General features: G+C 52.3%; 1 protein-coding gene across 2 annotated transcripts in view; it reads left to right on the plus strand.

Moving 5' to 3' along the window:
* The window catches only part of PREX1 (phosphatidylinositol-3,4,5-trisphosphate dependent Rac exchange factor 1), a 194,495-nt gene that overhangs the window by 158,923 nt on the left and 19,995 nt on the right, over positions 1-15,577 (plus strand). For both annotated transcript variants that reach the window (XM_081255329.1, XM_081255328.1), the window contains 10 exons: positions 168-260; positions 1,324-1,472; positions 3,176-3,261; positions 5,049-5,185; positions 5,880-5,991; positions 9,489-9,676; positions 9,967-10,128; positions 10,814-11,024; positions 11,469-11,745; positions 14,541-14,747. In XM_081255329.1, the coding sequence (XP_081111455.1) occupies positions 168-260; positions 1,324-1,472; positions 3,176-3,261; positions 5,049-5,185; positions 5,880-5,991; positions 9,489-9,676; positions 9,967-10,128; positions 10,814-11,024; positions 11,469-11,745; positions 14,541-14,747 (1,622 nt within the window). The remainder of the gene's footprint in view (positions 1-167; positions 261-1,323; positions 1,473-3,175; positions 3,262-5,048; positions 5,186-5,879; positions 5,992-9,488; positions 9,677-9,966; positions 10,129-10,813; positions 11,025-11,468; positions 11,746-14,540; positions 14,748-15,577) is intronic.

A 15,577-nucleotide genomic window follows, 5' to 3' on the forward strand; every position in this document is an offset into this window, starting at 1 on the left:
CCAGCGTTTAAATCCATCCTGCCGCACCCCACCCCCCAATCTGTACCCTGAGTAGATCTGGGGCATGAAGAGCTGGCAGGATCACGGTTCTCACCATGGGGGCCAAGGTGGGGTTGGCTCCAGGCCCCCCTCCCTGCCTCACCATCTCTCCTGCCTCGGACCCTCAGATCCTGCCCCAGGAGGACGACTATGGCTTCGACATTGAGGAGAAGAACAAGGCCGTGGTGGTGAAGTCGGTCCAGAGGGGCTCGCTGGCGGAGGTGAGGCCGCTCAGAGGGGCCACCCTGGCTCGGGCTGGGTGCGGATGGGAAAGTGGGGCATCTCTCCTCGTTTCTTGAGGCAGGCTAGCTCAGAAAGCCCTGGGATGTCAGTGGTCCCTCCTTGTTCATTGCCCTGGTGGGGAAACTGAGGGTGGGGTGGTCTTGTCTGCAGAATCCATGGCTTGGGGCTGCCCTCCCAGCATGTGCCACCAGGTCCCCCTGCTGGCCGTACGGGGTGGTGCATGAAAACGACCCGAGGGTCTGAATCAGCTCCGATTATGGAAAAAATATCCGGGGTTGCTGTGACATGGATACAAGGTCTGGAGGAGGACAGCCAAGGATTCAGCCCCGGGTCCTCTCAGCTGTTCCCAGGGGGTGTGCAGGTGGGTGGGAGAGAGGCACCTGCCGCTTCGTCCAGGTGCTCTGGTTGCTTCCTCGTAGCGATTAGCAATGTGTACGGCTGCAGGTAGCCACATGCTGGCCTCACAGTGGCAAGAACCGTGGGGCTTCATTTTTCTAATAACATAAGCAGTGAGAAGGAGGTGGTTGTGCCTTGGTTCGGGGTCGATGTCTCTTTGACTTTCCTGGCCAAGCCCTCGTGGTCACAAGGTGGCCGCCCCAGGTTCATGCCTCGTGTCCTCTCACAGCTGGGTGGGAAGCACGGGCGGACTGACAGCTCCTCCTCAGGGGAAAAACGTCTTTCCCGTTAGCGCCCCCTGTAGGCCTCCCTCCATAGCTCGTTGGCCAGAACGGGTCTCCCCAGCGCCCTAGCTGCTTACCACAGAGGGGAGCGGGGTTGCCCCGGGGGCCTCCCGCTGGTTGTACTTGGTGCCTGGTGCTGGCTCTGCGCTGCCTGAATGCATTCAAGACCAATGAGAAACTAACAGAGTTAGAATATGTCAAAGGAAAACAAAAGGTACACTATAGGAAGGTTTTTGCAGTTGTTAGAATAAAGTAATAAAGGATTTGTAAAAAAAAAAAAAAAGGCTCCTTAGTGAGGAGGAGAAGGGAGGGGAGGGGCCAGTTACCCGGTGTGCTTGTCTCCCGCTCCACCCCCGCCCAGATGGCCGGCCTGCAGGTGGGGAGGAAGATCTACTCCGTCAACGAGGACCTGGTGTTCCTGCGGCCCTTCGCAGAGGTGGAGTCCATCCTCAGCCAGTCCTTCTGTTCCCGCCGCCCGCTGCGTCTCCTGGTAGCCACCAAGGCCAAAGAGTGAGTGTCCCCCCCGGGTGGGGTGTCTGGTGACCTTCCTCTCAGGCTTAGGAGTTGCCCGAGTCCTAGAGGTGTTGGTGGGGGCCCCAAGCCGTCCCGATTCCCCGTGGTTCGGGTTCCTTCTGCAGGCACGTGACACAGTGCTGCTGCCTTTGTTCAGTTGACAGATGTTTGAGCGCCTGCTGTGTGCCCACTGGTGTTTCAGGCTCTGAGGATGCAGCCCCGTCTGGATAGATTCACTTCTACCCTCATAGATCTCAGTCTGTTTGGAGGGTAGATCAGGAGACAGACAAAAAACAAAGCAGAAAAGTAAGAGACATACATACTGAGCCAGGTAGTTCAGGTAGTCGTGAGTGTGGACCAATAGATAAAACTGGGACAGGAGATGGGCTGTGGGGAGGGGTGGTGGTCAGGGAGATGCCACTGAGAACTGAGGTGAAGACCTGAAGGAGGTAAGGGAGCGAGTCAAGGGGACTTCTGGAGGAGGAGGGTTCCAGGCAGAGGAAACAGCGAGTGCAAAGGTCCTGGGGTGGAACTCTGGCTGGTGTGTTTGAAGAACAATGCGGAAGCTGATGGGGCTGGAAGAGAGTGAATGAGAAAGAGGGGTGGGCAGTGAGGTCAGCCAGGCCCTATAGGGCCTGTGCCCACGGTAAGGAGCGTGGAGCTACTGGAAGGTTCTGAGCAGAGGGGCGGCATGATCTGATGTAGGTTCTGCCCGAATCTCTCTGGCTGCAGGTGGAGACTAGATTGTCAGGGGCAGAGGTGGAAGCAGGGGGAGTGGTAAGGAGGCTGGTGGCCCAGCCCCGCGTGGCAATGGTGGGGTGGTGAGAAGTGGTCGGGTACCAGACACAGGTACAGGGAGAAGCACTTTCTATTTTATAACCTGTGGATTTGGTTTTCATTTCTCCCTTCTATTTAAGGCAGATGCTCCTGGTTTTCTATTGATGAGAGTGATGGAAAGTTTTAAATAGGATTATTTCAGTAAAAAGACGTGTCAATTTAGAGAAAATGATTGATAGTTTGGTTGGTATGTAGAAGTGGCAGAAATCACCAAGGTGGAACGTTCCTGCTTCAAGTTCCAGAAATACCTGGGGTTTGAGAACAGGCTCTCAAGACGGCTTTATCTGGCGGGCGGGGACGATCCAAGGCCCAATGTAGGGGGCACGCCCTTGGTAGGGAAGCCCCTGGATTAATGATACCTGCTGTATGACCCTGGAAAGGTGTTGCCCACTCTGCCCTGGTGACCCATCGCAGAATGGCCAACACCTGGGTTTTCAAATCATGCTCTCTGGGGGACACGTGGGCATTTTTCTAGAGTCAGCACCAAGATGTGCTGGGTCACTTGTCAGTCTCCCAAATCTGTGATTATTGAATAAAATGTTCACTGGCCAAGGTGCTGGTCTGGCTGGCACGAGGCCTCCTCTCACCAAGAGAATGATGGAGAAAGGGGAAGGGGGGTGAGTGGGAATTTCTGTGCATGGACTGAATCTCCAAGGGTGGGCCAGCTAGTTCTGATCAATCAAAGATCCTGCTACCGTGGGCTTTGGTTAGACGAGGTTTCTCTATACATTTGGACAGCGCGGTGCTGCTGCTATGTGGGGTTTGATTTCCCAAAAGCCTGGGGGGCAGGGGCTCCCAGGGTGACCCCCTGGGCTGTCGGGAGTGGTACTGCTTTACCTTATGGCTGCTTTTGCTTGGTGCAGGATCATCAAAGTCCCCGATCGTCCAGAGGCTCTGTGCTTCCAGATCCGTGGAGCTGCCCCACCGTATGTCTATGCTGTGGGGAGAGGTGAGCGGGAGCCTAAGAGGTGGAGAGGGGAGCTTTGGGAGATGGGTCTGTGTGTGTGTGGAAGGGGTTCAGAGGCCCCCAAACCATTACCTCCAGGCCTGTGCTTCTTAGTGCACCATTAGCACTTACCTTCTTTGCTTGAAGCCAAGGCTTGCAAACGCTTATGGAGGGGGGTCAGGCAGGTACAAATGGACAACTAAAATGAAGGCACTAGGGAGTGGTGAGGACTGTGGCAAAGTGAGAAAAATACATGTTCACTCGAAAAGGGGCAGCTTTTCTTCAGCTGAAGCTCATTATTGCCAGGCAGGAATGTGGACCTCCTCCTGCCAGATTTGATTTTTTTAAAGAAACCAGAAATAGGAATTTGGCCACACTTCTGTGGCCAGATAGATCCAGGCCATAGGCCAGCAGTTTGAGACCTCTGATTTCTTATTGCCTTCTCCCTGTGTGCTGTTTAAGAGGTTACTCTGTCCAGGAGATGAAACCAAATTGACCTGAGATACGGGATTCCCAGCCCTCTTTGCATCTGAGGGCCCCGTTTTTAAAGTTTAAACATTCATTGCCCACTCTTGTGGTCATAGTTGTACTTTTAATATGTATTGATCGAAAATGCACGTCACGATAGAAAGCTCCTGAGAATTTGTTAATATCTTAAAGTAGGTTTTAATGTTATTTATCCCTAAAGCAGTGGTTCTCAGCTGGGGGCAGTTTCACTCTCCAGAGACGTCTGACAATGTCTGGAGACATCTTTGATGGTTATAACTTGGGGTGCGGGTGCTACTGGTATCTCATGGGTAGAGACCAGGGATGCTGCTGAACATCCTACAGTGCCCAGGACAGTCCCCACAGCAGAGAATTATGCAGCCTGGGATGTCAGTAGTGTTGAGGTGAGAAACCCTGCCTTAGAGCAGAATAGGTGTTTATAGGCAAAAATAGTAAGACAGCTGATATTTCTTGAGTCCTTACTAAGAGCCAGGCACGGGGCTAAATGTTTAACATGTTTCAACTCACTGAATCTCTCAAGAACCCTATGAGTAGATATTATTAGTGTCTTCATTTTACAGATGAGGCAGCCAAGGCACAGAGAGGTTATGGAACTTGCCTGAGGTCACACAGTTGGTCAATGACAGAGCCAGAATTTGAACCCGGGCTCCTGGGGTCCAGGCCTGTACTTGTCCCCATCACACCATGCAGGCCTGATTTTTTTCCTGTGTACAAAGCTTGACATTCACTTGCATTTCTAGACCTTTCATATTAACCACACAAAACCCTGGGGTCCAAGCCCTGCAGTTTGGGAGTTGTGGTATAGCTGAGAAAACATGCCCTTAGAGTCTGGTAGACCTGGGTTCGAAACCTGCCTTATCCTAGGCACGTGACCTTGAGAGAGTCACTTTGCCTCTCTGAGCCTCTGTCTCCCTGTCTGCAAAATGGGGCTGATCCTGGCCCCAGTATCGTGGGTTGTAGTGGGACTTTAAAGGAGATGAAGCTCTAGAGTGAAGCGTTTCTGGATTCAAGTCCATCCTCCCTTGCTGCGTGACCTTGGACTAGCTGCTACTTCTCTGAACCTCAGTCTCTTCTTCTGCAAAATGGGAACGCCAGTCCCTGTCCTGCCCACTGGCATGGGGTGGAGAGTGGCTGCAGGGTGCGGGGGATGGAGGTGGCGTTTGGGGGAGTTGGGGTGGTGGGTGGGACGGGGGACAGGTTCATCTGGTTACTTGCTCTTGCCTGGCACTGCCCCGGGCTCTCTTCGCCTGGCATCCAGCCTCGAGCCCTCTTGTCCCCCTTAGGCTCTGAGGCTGTGGCCGCAGGCCTCTGTGCTGGTCAGTGCATCCTGAAGGTCAATGGCAACAACGTGATGAACGATGGAGCCCCAGAGGTCCTGGAGCACTTCCAGGCTTTCCGGAGCCACCGAGAAGAGGCCCTGGTGAGCCACCCGGCAGCTAAGGGGATCAGGGAAGCCCTGCTCATTGGGGTAGGGGCTGAGGACCACGTTCCCTTCTCTGGGGAAAAGCCTGAAGGCACCACAGTGTTTTGGGTGGGGTGGGGCTGCCTACCTGGCAGGGCTGAGCTGGGCTTGGGCTCTAGGACCTCTCTGCTTCCTAAACCTCATGGCCTCAGTTTTCACAACTGTGAAATGGGTGTGGTAAGACCCTCTTTTCTTACCACATGGGCACGTTGGGCAAATAGTCATGTCAGCGGTAAAAAATTGATGTTATACTTGGGTTGGGGACCAGAGTTTTGTGGAGGGTGATCCTAATTCATTGGTTCATTTAATAAGTGTTTATTGAGCACCTGCTGTGTGCCTGGCATGTTTCGAGGCCCTGGGGCCACGGGAGAGACAAGGTTTCTGCTCCCATGGAGCTGATGTACATTTCCTAAGGCTCCTCCTTCCTGGCTTCTGTGTGGAGCATAGACTATAGACAGTGAGGGCTGAGTGTGACTGCAGGTCCCTCAGGAAGGTTCCAGAGTGAAGTCTGGGAGGGCTCTCTGAAGGTGGTGTTGCCGACAGGCTAAAAGCCTGAGCTTGAAATTAGGCAACAGTGTGCACCTCGGCCCCTTCCCTTCCTCCCTGGGCTCCTGGCGTCGTGGCCGCCCCTCTTACTCTGCTCCCTGCACAGGGCCTGTACCAGTGGGTCTACCACACCCACGAGGATGCCCAGGAGGCCCGGGAGGCCCCCAGCGAGGACCCTAGTGGCGAGGGGGCCCGAGAGGAAGACCAGTCCAACTCAGGTAACAGGACAGGTGGGCCGTGTGACGGAGGTGCCAGCAGGGGCTGGGTCCTCCTCTGTGTGCACAGTCCTCCCGATCCCGTCCAGTCCATCTCGACGCCATGGGTTCTGTGTTAGTCTCTGACTGCTGCTGTAACAAAGTACCGCAAACCTGGTGGTTTAAAACAACACACATTGGGGGCTTCCCTGATGGCGCAGCGGTTGAGAGTCCACCTGCTGATGCAGGGGACACGGGTTCGTGCCCCGGTCCGGGAAGATCCCACATGCCGCGGAGCGGCTGAGCCCATGAGCCATGGCCTCTGAGCCTGCGCTTCCGGAGCCTGTGCTCTGCAACAGGAGAGGCCACAACAGTGAGAGGCCCGCGTACCGCAAAAAAACACCCCAACCCCCCCACCACACACATTTATTATGTTACAGTTCTGGAGGTCAGGAGTCCGAAGTGAGACTCACCAGGGTATAATCAAGGTGTCAGCAGGGCTGCATTCCTTTCTGTGGCTCTATGGGAGAATCCATTCACTTGCCTGTTTCAGGTTCTAGAAGCTTGGCTCATGGCCCCCTTCCTCCATCTTCAGAGCCAGCAGTGTTGGCCTGCGTCCTCACACTGCCATCTCCCTAATTCTAACTCTGCTGATTCCATCTTCCCCATTTAAGAACCCTTGTGATTACACTGGGTTCACCTGGATTATCTGGAATAATCTTACTGTAAAGTCACCTGATTAGCAGCCCTATTTCCAGCTGCAACCCCAATTCCTCCTTGCCGGGTAACATAGCGTAGCACCGGGCCCAGGGATGGGATGTGGGTATTTTTTTAGGGGTTGTTATTCTTTTTCTTTTAATATTTTGTTGCAGTGTTTTGTTTTATAAATTTATTTATTTTATTTTTGGCTGCATTGGGTCTTCGTTGCTGCGCGCAGGCTTTCTCTAGTTGCGGCGAGCGGGGGCTACTCTTTGTTGTGGTGCACAGGCTTCTCATTGTGGTGGCTTCTCTTGTTGCGGAGCACGGACTCTAGGCACGCGGGCTTCAGTAGTTGTGGCTCGTGGACTCTAGAGTGCAGGATCAGTAGTTGTGGCGCACGGACTTAGTTGCTCCACAGCATGTGGGATCTTCCTGGACCAGGGCTCAAACCCATGTCCCCTGCATTGGCAGGCAGATTCTTAACCACTGCGCCACCAGGGAAGCCCCAGGGGCTGTTATTCTGTCCACTATCAGCTCCCATGTTTTTCTCTCTGCCCAGCCTTAACCCTGGACCCCCAGACCTGTCATTCTACCTGACATCCCCGGATGTCTAACAGGCATCATGGCCAAAATTGAACTCCTGACCTTCCTCTGAAGCCTGTTCCTCCCCTCAGGGTCCCCTCTCCATCCTTCCAGATTTGCAGGCCCCAAGCTCAGAGTTCTCCCTGACTGTTCTTTTCTCCTGTATCCTGCCACCTTGCTTCCAGCATCCAGGCTCATTGCCTGTACCTTCCCCCTGCAACCAGAATCACCACCTCCATCGCTGCCTGGTCCGAGCCACCATCATTTCTCACCAGGACTATTGTAGTAGCCTGCTCACTCTTCTCCCTGCCCTGCCTTACCTCTCCTCCTGTAGGCTAGTCTCACAAAATAGAACAGAACCTTCCAGTGGCTTCCACCCTATGCATATGCAGGGCAAAGACCAAGTCCTTGTCATGGTCTTCCAGGCCCAGCCTTGCTCCCCAGCCTCACCTCTCATCACTTTCCTGCTTGCCCTCGCTGCTCCATCCACTCCAGCCTCTTGTTCTTAAATACCAAATGGACTCCTGCCCCAGGGCCTTTGCACTTGCAGTTCCCTCCGCCTGGAAGGCTTTCCCCCTGAGTACTTCTTACCTCATGCTCCTCACCTCACTCAGCTCTCTGCTCAAATGTCACCTCCTCAGAGAGGCCACCTTGAGTGCTGTAATTAAATAAGCCCTTTCTGTCCCTCAGTGTCTCCTTATTCTGTTTTATTTTTCTTCACCATGTGTATTAGTTGACATATATCATACAGTTATTTATTGCTTTTCTCTGTTTTCCCCACTAGCGTAAGCTCCCCGAGGGCAGGGATTTTGTTTGTTTTATTCCTTGCTGTATGCTCCGAGCCTTGAACTGTGTCTGGCGCATAGTAGACGCTGAGTGAATACTTGTAGTTTGAATAATAACCCCTCCTCTCCGGTTGCTTCTCTGGACTCTGCCCTGTACTTCTGCTGGGCTGGCGGTGGGGGCAGACGCCATGGGTAGACCAGGGGCTTTGGGTGCCTGTATGTCCAACAGCTCTGGGCTCCTGGCTGGTGACTTCGGGGTCAAAAAAGAACCAGGGTTTATGGGGTTGGCTGGGGAGCTGTCCCGCACTGCTGAAACACCCACAGCCTGGCAGAGGGGTCCTAAAGGGGACAGGCTGATGGGGAGGGGGGAGAGGCCAGCTGGCAGGTGTGAGCTCAGTTTGTGCCCCTCTGAGAGGAAAGGGCTGTGGGCCTCCTTCCCCAACATGTGGGCGACCCCTGATGATGACTGTAAACCACACTGAGAGGAGTTGGCAGTTTCTACTCTTCTGTTCAACAAGTAGAAGCACCTACTATGTGCCAGGTTCTGTTCTAGGAGCTGGGGAGACACGAGTGAGCAAGGCAGACAGGGTCCCTGCCCTCAGGACACTGATGTGAGGGGAGCCAGACAGTGAACAAAAGAACAAAAAAACTGACAAGTGGTGACACAGTATGAGGGTGAGGGCAGAAAGAGTGATGGGGTGTGTGTTGAGAGGTCCTCTTTGGAGCAGGTGGGGAGGAAAGCAGTTCACTCCAATAGTGTCTACTTTCTCCTTAGATACATCGCTACGTAGCTGTGTGGCTCTGAGGAGTCACAGCCTCTCTGGGCCCATATTAATCAGGACTGAAACTGAGCTACATAAAAACATTGGCTCAGCAAACTAAAAAGTCTGAGTAGGGTCAGCAAGCTTCAGGTCTGGCTCAATCCAGCACTTTATATAGTGAGGAGGCTCTTTCTTTTTCTCCAGTTCTCAGCTCTGGTCCCTCTGTGTTGGTTTCCCTCTTACATGCTGTTTTTCCCACCTGGTGGCTCTAGTAACTTGGAATCCAGTTGAAAAAGAGAATGTCTCTTTCTCTTTGTAGATCCAACAAAAGTGCCAGACTTTACTCTCATTGACTCAGCTTGGGTCACATGCTCACTCCTGAACCAATCACTATGAATAGAGGAAATCAAACATGCTGATTGGCCAGGCCTTTGCCTCTGGGGGAGGGTGTAGTTGGTGGGGGTCCCTTATCTGAGCCACATAGACTGAGAAAGGGGCTCAAGGGTAGATTCCTAGAAGGACAATCTTCTAGAACAAGAGGTGAACAATAGCAGGCTGGCAAAAATGAACAGAGCTGCAGCACTTTAGTCCCCCCATCCGTCCAACACAAGCCATCTGCGGTGCTGGGTCAGGAGGCTGGCTTGGTGTGGGGTGGTGCCCCCTCCTCAGGGTTGCCTGTCCCTCTGGCTTCCAGCCTTCCCCCTGCTGTCCCTGGGTCCCCAGCTGAGCCTGCACGAGGACAGCCCTGTGGTCAGCCTGACGGTGGACAACGTGCACCTGGAGCATGGCGTGGTGTATGAGTATGTGAGCACAGCAGGCATCAAGTGCCACGTGCTGGAGAAGATCGTGGAGCCCCGTGGCTGCTTCGGCCTCACTGCCAAGGTCTTGCTGGGTGCTGCCCTGCCCTGGGAGGTGGGGCAGCCTGATTCCCATGTCCTCAGAGTTAGCCTGGAGCCCTGCATCCTAGTTCCTCCCCCTCCACTCGGTAGCTGTGGGGCTTAGGAGACTGACTTGTTCTCTCTTAGCCTCAGTTTACTCATCTGCTAAATGGGCCAGTAATAGAGCTGACCTCACACACATATTATGAGGCATATAGTAGTCACCCCAGATAAACCCATTAAGACCCTCCCAGGTGCACAGCGAGTGCTCAGTAGCTGTTAATATTTCTGCAGATCCTTGAGGCCTTTGCCACCGATGACAGTGTCTTTGTGCAGAACTGTGGGCGGCTTATGGCCCTGAGCAACAACATAAGGACCATGTCCCACTATGAGTTCCACAACATCTGTGACACCAAGCTGGAGAGCATCGGCCAGAGGATCGCCTTATACCAGGAGGTGCCTGCACCCTACAGGGTCTCAACTCGGGGTATTTTGGTTGTAAATGTCCAAACCCAACCCAACTTCGCTTAAACAAACAGGAGAATTTATTGGTTTATATTACTGAAGCATCCAGAGGTGAGCTTCAGGCATGGTTGTATCCAGGCACTCAAACAAATATCACACTATTACAAGAACAGGGCCTCTCTCTTTTTCTTGACTTTATTTTTCTGTATTGGCTTTGCTCTCAGGCAGTTCCTTTTCATGTGGTGACAAAATGGCCCCCAATGGCTCTAGCCTTAGCAACCCCAGTAGAAAAGGAACTCGAAGAGAGCTTTTGTTGACTTGGCTTGGGTCCCTTGCCTAGGCCTGTACCAGTCTCTTCAAGGATGGGGAGGTAGCCTTACCTGAACGTCACGGACTGTGGGTCAGGGCGAGATGTTCCTCAAGGACAGCTCAGGTGCAGCTAAAATGGAGAAGTGAACGTGGGTAGGTACTTGGAGGCCTCACGTTTCTCCAGGCCTTCCCTGAAATCTGGGTCCAGTAAAAGGCACTGCAGGGGAATTTACTTTTCCATTTGGAACTATTGACATTTTGTCCAATTTTGGATTGTCTGACCTAGGCCAGGATAAAGTGGGTGCTGGTGGTGGGCCAGAATTTCCAGACCCCTGGATCACGACTCCATGTCCCCTACCTTTCTCAGTTTGCAGCTCAGCTAAAGAGCAGGGTCAGCCCGCCCTTCAAACAAGCACCCCTGGAACCCCATCCGCTGTGTGGCCTGGACTTTTGCCCCACCAATTGCCACGTCAACCTCATGGAAGTGTCCTACCCCAAGACTACTCCCTCGGTTGGCCGGTCCTTCAGCATCCGCTTTGGTCGCAAACCCTCCCTCATCGGCCTTGACCCAGAGCAAGGTAACTGTGTGTGTCTGTCAAAAACTGTGTCCAGATCTCACACTACAGACACTTAAACAGAAGCATGTCTGAAGGCCAGCAGTCCAGAGCTGGAATGATAGCTCCACGGTCATCAGGGATCCAGGCTCCTTCTATCTTTCTGTGCCACCATCTCTAGATGTTGCTTTTATCCTGAAGGATGCCTCATGGTGTATAGAGTGGCTGCTGGAGGACCAGCCATCATGTCTACATTCCAGGCAGGAAAAAGATCACAGTAGTTAAAAGCATATTAGCACCAAACTGGAACTTTCTTATTGAAGTAATTCAGTGTATTAAAAGAATATTTAAAAGAGAAATACTTCTCATTCATTGGGATCCTTAAAATGAGTTTGTATACCTCTGTCTAAGGGGCTTGTGGGTGTCTGGGGGCTGTTTCCAAGTGAACTCTCCCTCCCTCCACTGTAGGTCACCTGAACCCCATGTCCTACACCCAACACTGCATCACCACCATGGCTGCCCCATCCTGGAAGTGCCTACCTGCTGCGGATGGGGACCCCCAAAGCCAGGGTCCCAACGACAGCAGCTTTGGGTCAGCCAATGGAACCCTTGGCCAGGAGGACCGGGGTTTGAGCTTCCTACTCAAGCAGGAGGACCGTGAGATCCAGGATGCCTACCTGCAGCTCTTTACCAGACTGGATGTGGCCCTGAAGGAGATGAAGCAATATGTTACCCAGATCAACAGGTGAGCCCTGGGCCCAGGAGGGAATGGCCCGAGTGTCAGGGTCAGGATTTCTCAACATCAGCGGCATCAACATTTTGGGTAGGATCATTCTTCGGAGTTGGGTGCCGTCCTGTACATTATAGGCTATTAGGTGGCATCCCTGGCTTCTACCCACTAGATGCCAGTAGCACCCCCTTCCCCAGTTGTGACAATCACAGATGTCTTCAGACATTGTCAGATGCCCTCTGGGGGGCAACATCACCCCTGATTGAGAACCACTGATCTAATGAAAGGATGGATGTAGGCAGCATCATCAGTAGAGGCTAAAACTATTTGTTGAGAGGTTTGGGGGGAACTTTATCACTTTAATGTTGCAGAAAGAGAGACGGCTAGACATGATGTCCCTTTTGGTGCGAAGCAGCAGGACACACACACCGCACCACCTACAAAGTGTGCTTGCCAACACAAGTCGCGCCGTTCTCTGATCAGAGTTCTAGGTCTCACTACTCAGCTAGAGAACTGGGTTATAAGGAGGATGAAATGCCACCTCAGGGACGCAGTTGGCTAAATTCAGAGGGTGGGTGATTCTAGATGACAAATGACCCAGTTTCTTTTTTTTTTTGCGGTACGCGGGCCTCTCACTGCTGTGGCCTCTCCCGTTGCGGAGCACAGGCTCCGGACGCGCAGGCTCAGCAGCCATGGCTCACGGGCCCAGCCGCTCCGCGGTATGTGGGATCCTCCCGGACCGGGGCACGAACCCGCGTCCCCTGCATCGGCAGGCGGACTCCCAACCACTGCGCCACTAGGGAAGCCCGACCCAGTTTCTTTAACAAATAAATGATTGGAGGGGAAGCAGGTACAGGGAGGGGGAGGAGGAATTCTTAGGGAAGAGACTTGAGAGACACATCAACCAAATACAGTGTCTGGACCTGGTTCGGGTTCTGTTTCTAACATACCATCTGTGAGAAGACACTTTGGGGAGCATCAGGGATCCCGTGGACTGGGAACTAGATGGTATTATGGAATGACTGATTTTGTTAGGTGTGGTAATAGTGACTGGTTACGTTTACAACAGTGTTTCTCAGCCTCAGTACTGTTGACATTTTGGGCCCCATAATTCTTTGCTGTGGGGTACTTAGTGGCATTCCTGGCCTCTACTCCTTGGATGCCAGTAGCTAGCCCACCCCTCCCTGCCCTGCTTCAGCTGTGACAACTAAAAATGTCTCTGGACGTTGCTAAATGTTTGCGCCTGAGGAAACTTGCTAATTGCTAACCGTTTCCTGGGGTGGGGGAGTGGGGGACAGAAAGCACCCTCAGTTGAGAACCGTTGCTTTAAAAATAAATCCTTATGTGCTAGAGACACATATGGAAGTGTTTATAGGGGAAATTATATGATATCTTAGGTTTGTTTTAAACACTCCAGAAAAAGAAAAAGCAACAGGAAAGATGGAGGAAAGAAAAGTGGATCCTGAGTTGCCACTGTTGAAGCTGGCAGCTGGTTACCTGGGGTCCATCATACTCCTCCCTCGCCTTTTGTGTATGATAGAAATTGTCAATGAGAATACGAAAAATAATGTAGGGTCTGGAGGCAGGAGGCCTGGGTTTGATCCTGGCCCTGCCACTTATTAGCTGTGTGACCTTAGGCAAGTCACTTAACCTCTCTGAGCCTTGATGGTCTCACCTGTTAAAATGGGGCTAATCATAATACTGACCTCATTGAGATGTAGTAGGATTATATCAGCCAGGGTTTACTGATCACTTACAAGGCACCAGACACTCTTCTAAGCACTTTACATATTTTAACTCCCTTAATCTTTACAGCAGCTTAGGACATAGATAGTGATATTACTCCAGATGAGGAAATTTAGTCTCAGAGAGGTTTAATAATTAGCTTTACGTCTCTGAACTAGGAAATGGTAGCATCAGGATTTGAACCTGGGGTCTGTCTGTCTTAAAAACCTATAGTCTTAACAATTATACTCTATGCCAGGGATTGACACACTAGGGCCTATGGGCCAAGTCCAGCCCACTGCTTTTTTTAACAAAAATAAAGGTTTATTGGAACACAGCCATGCCCATTTCTTTGCATGTTGTCTATGGGACTGTCACAGTACAGCACCAGAATTGAGTGTATAGTTGTAACTGAAACCATATGACCCTTATAGACCACGTTTCCCAGTTGCCTTCTTTTCTCTGGAGCCTGTGTGTAGCTTGGCTGTGAAATAAAGAGTATCCATATGTCATGCCCCCTACAGGAGGGACAGTGTATTCACATCTGCAGAGTTGCTGGTGGGATTTTCTTGTTAATTAATTAATTAATTAATTAATTATTTTTGGCTGCGTTGGGTCTTTGTTGCTGCACGCGGGCTTTCTCTAGTTGCGGCGAGCGGGGGCTACTCTTCATTGTGGTGCTCAGGCTTCTCATTGTGGTGGCTTCTCTTGTTACAGAGCACGGGCTCTAGGCGTGTGGGCTTCAGTAGTCGTGGCATAAGGGCTCAGTGGTTGTGGCTCGCAGGCTCTAGAGCGCAGGCTCAGTAGTTGTGGCGCACGGGCTTAGTTGCTCCGCGGCATGTGGGATTTTCCCGGACCAGGGATCGAACCCACGTCCCCTGCATTGGCAGGCGGATTCTTAACCACTGCACTACCAGGGAAGTCCTGCTGGTGGGATTTTCAGGGAAGGGACACAGAGCATTTGATGGCTCCCTCTGCTTAGGATCAAAGGTGAGGCCTGAGGTCAGAGCCTTGCCTGGGGCCTCCATGGAGGCAAGTGGAGCCACGGGCCTCTGCCTTTAAGTTCAAAGTCTTTGCTCCTGCAGGCTGCTGTCCACCATCACGGAGCCCACCTCGGGTGGGTCCTGCGATCCGCCCTCGGCCGAGGAGGCCTCATCCCCCCAGCTGGTCAGCGAAGAGAGCGAGATGGACAGGACCGACCACGGGGGCAGCAAGAAAGTGTGCTTCAAGGTGTCTGAGGAGGATCAGGAGGACTCGGGTCATGACACCATGAGCTACCGGGACTCCTACAGGTGGGGGAAAGCTGGGGGGTCTCGTGGAGTTTGGTGTGAATGGCCGGTGGCACAGTTGAGGCCCCCGCCGTGGGAAGGTCAGAATCAGAGGACATTTCCCAGGAAGCAGTGGGACGGGGCGCTGTTGCCTAGCCATGTGGTTCTGGGGGGTTAGGCCAAGCCCCACAGCATGCCCCAGATGCCCCCTTCGGCTGCCCTGCTCCTGCGCTAATGTTGCAGGGCCCGTACCCTGGTGGACACCACCCATCCTTTCTGCCTTGGTTCCACTCCACACACGTTGATGGAATGTGGTCCAAGGAAAAGTCAAGATCTGCAGTGTGTTTTAAAATCAACGTTAAGACCTCTGGTTTCTGCAACAAACACTATTTTAACTTGATCCAGGGAGTAAGACCATTTTTTTCCCTGCTGACTCAGAGGATCTGAATTGTTTTCTCCCGGTTAAGTTAATTATTGACAAGATCAGTGAAGTTTTAATTAGTGGGTTAAATAGACTAAAACCCCAATTTCCTGTAATAAACCGTAGAGTGAGTGAATGGAATTCCTTACCACAAGCACCAGAGCCTCCAGTGAAAGGTTATATAACATCTGACCATTGTGGTTAAAGTAGAATCTTGGAGGGGCACTTCAGTTGTTTGTGGGCAAAATACAGAACTGATAGAATTTGGCAAGAAAGGCCTTGGGCCCCATCCTCCCAGCTTTTATATCCTTTCAGTCTTCAAGGGACCGAATTGGTCGGTGTTTCTTGGTGTCTGTATTACGAGATGGTCTGGCTGACTGGGTACCGTGTGTTCTTGGGGCCTCTTGTCCACAGATCAAGATCTCTCCATCTC

The sequence above is a fragment of the Mesoplodon bidens genome, assembly GCF_964165515.1.
Source record: "Mesoplodon bidens genome assembly, chromosome: 15".
Lineage (NCBI taxonomy): Eukaryota > Metazoa > Chordata > Mammalia > Artiodactyla > Ziphiidae > Mesoplodon > Mesoplodon bidens.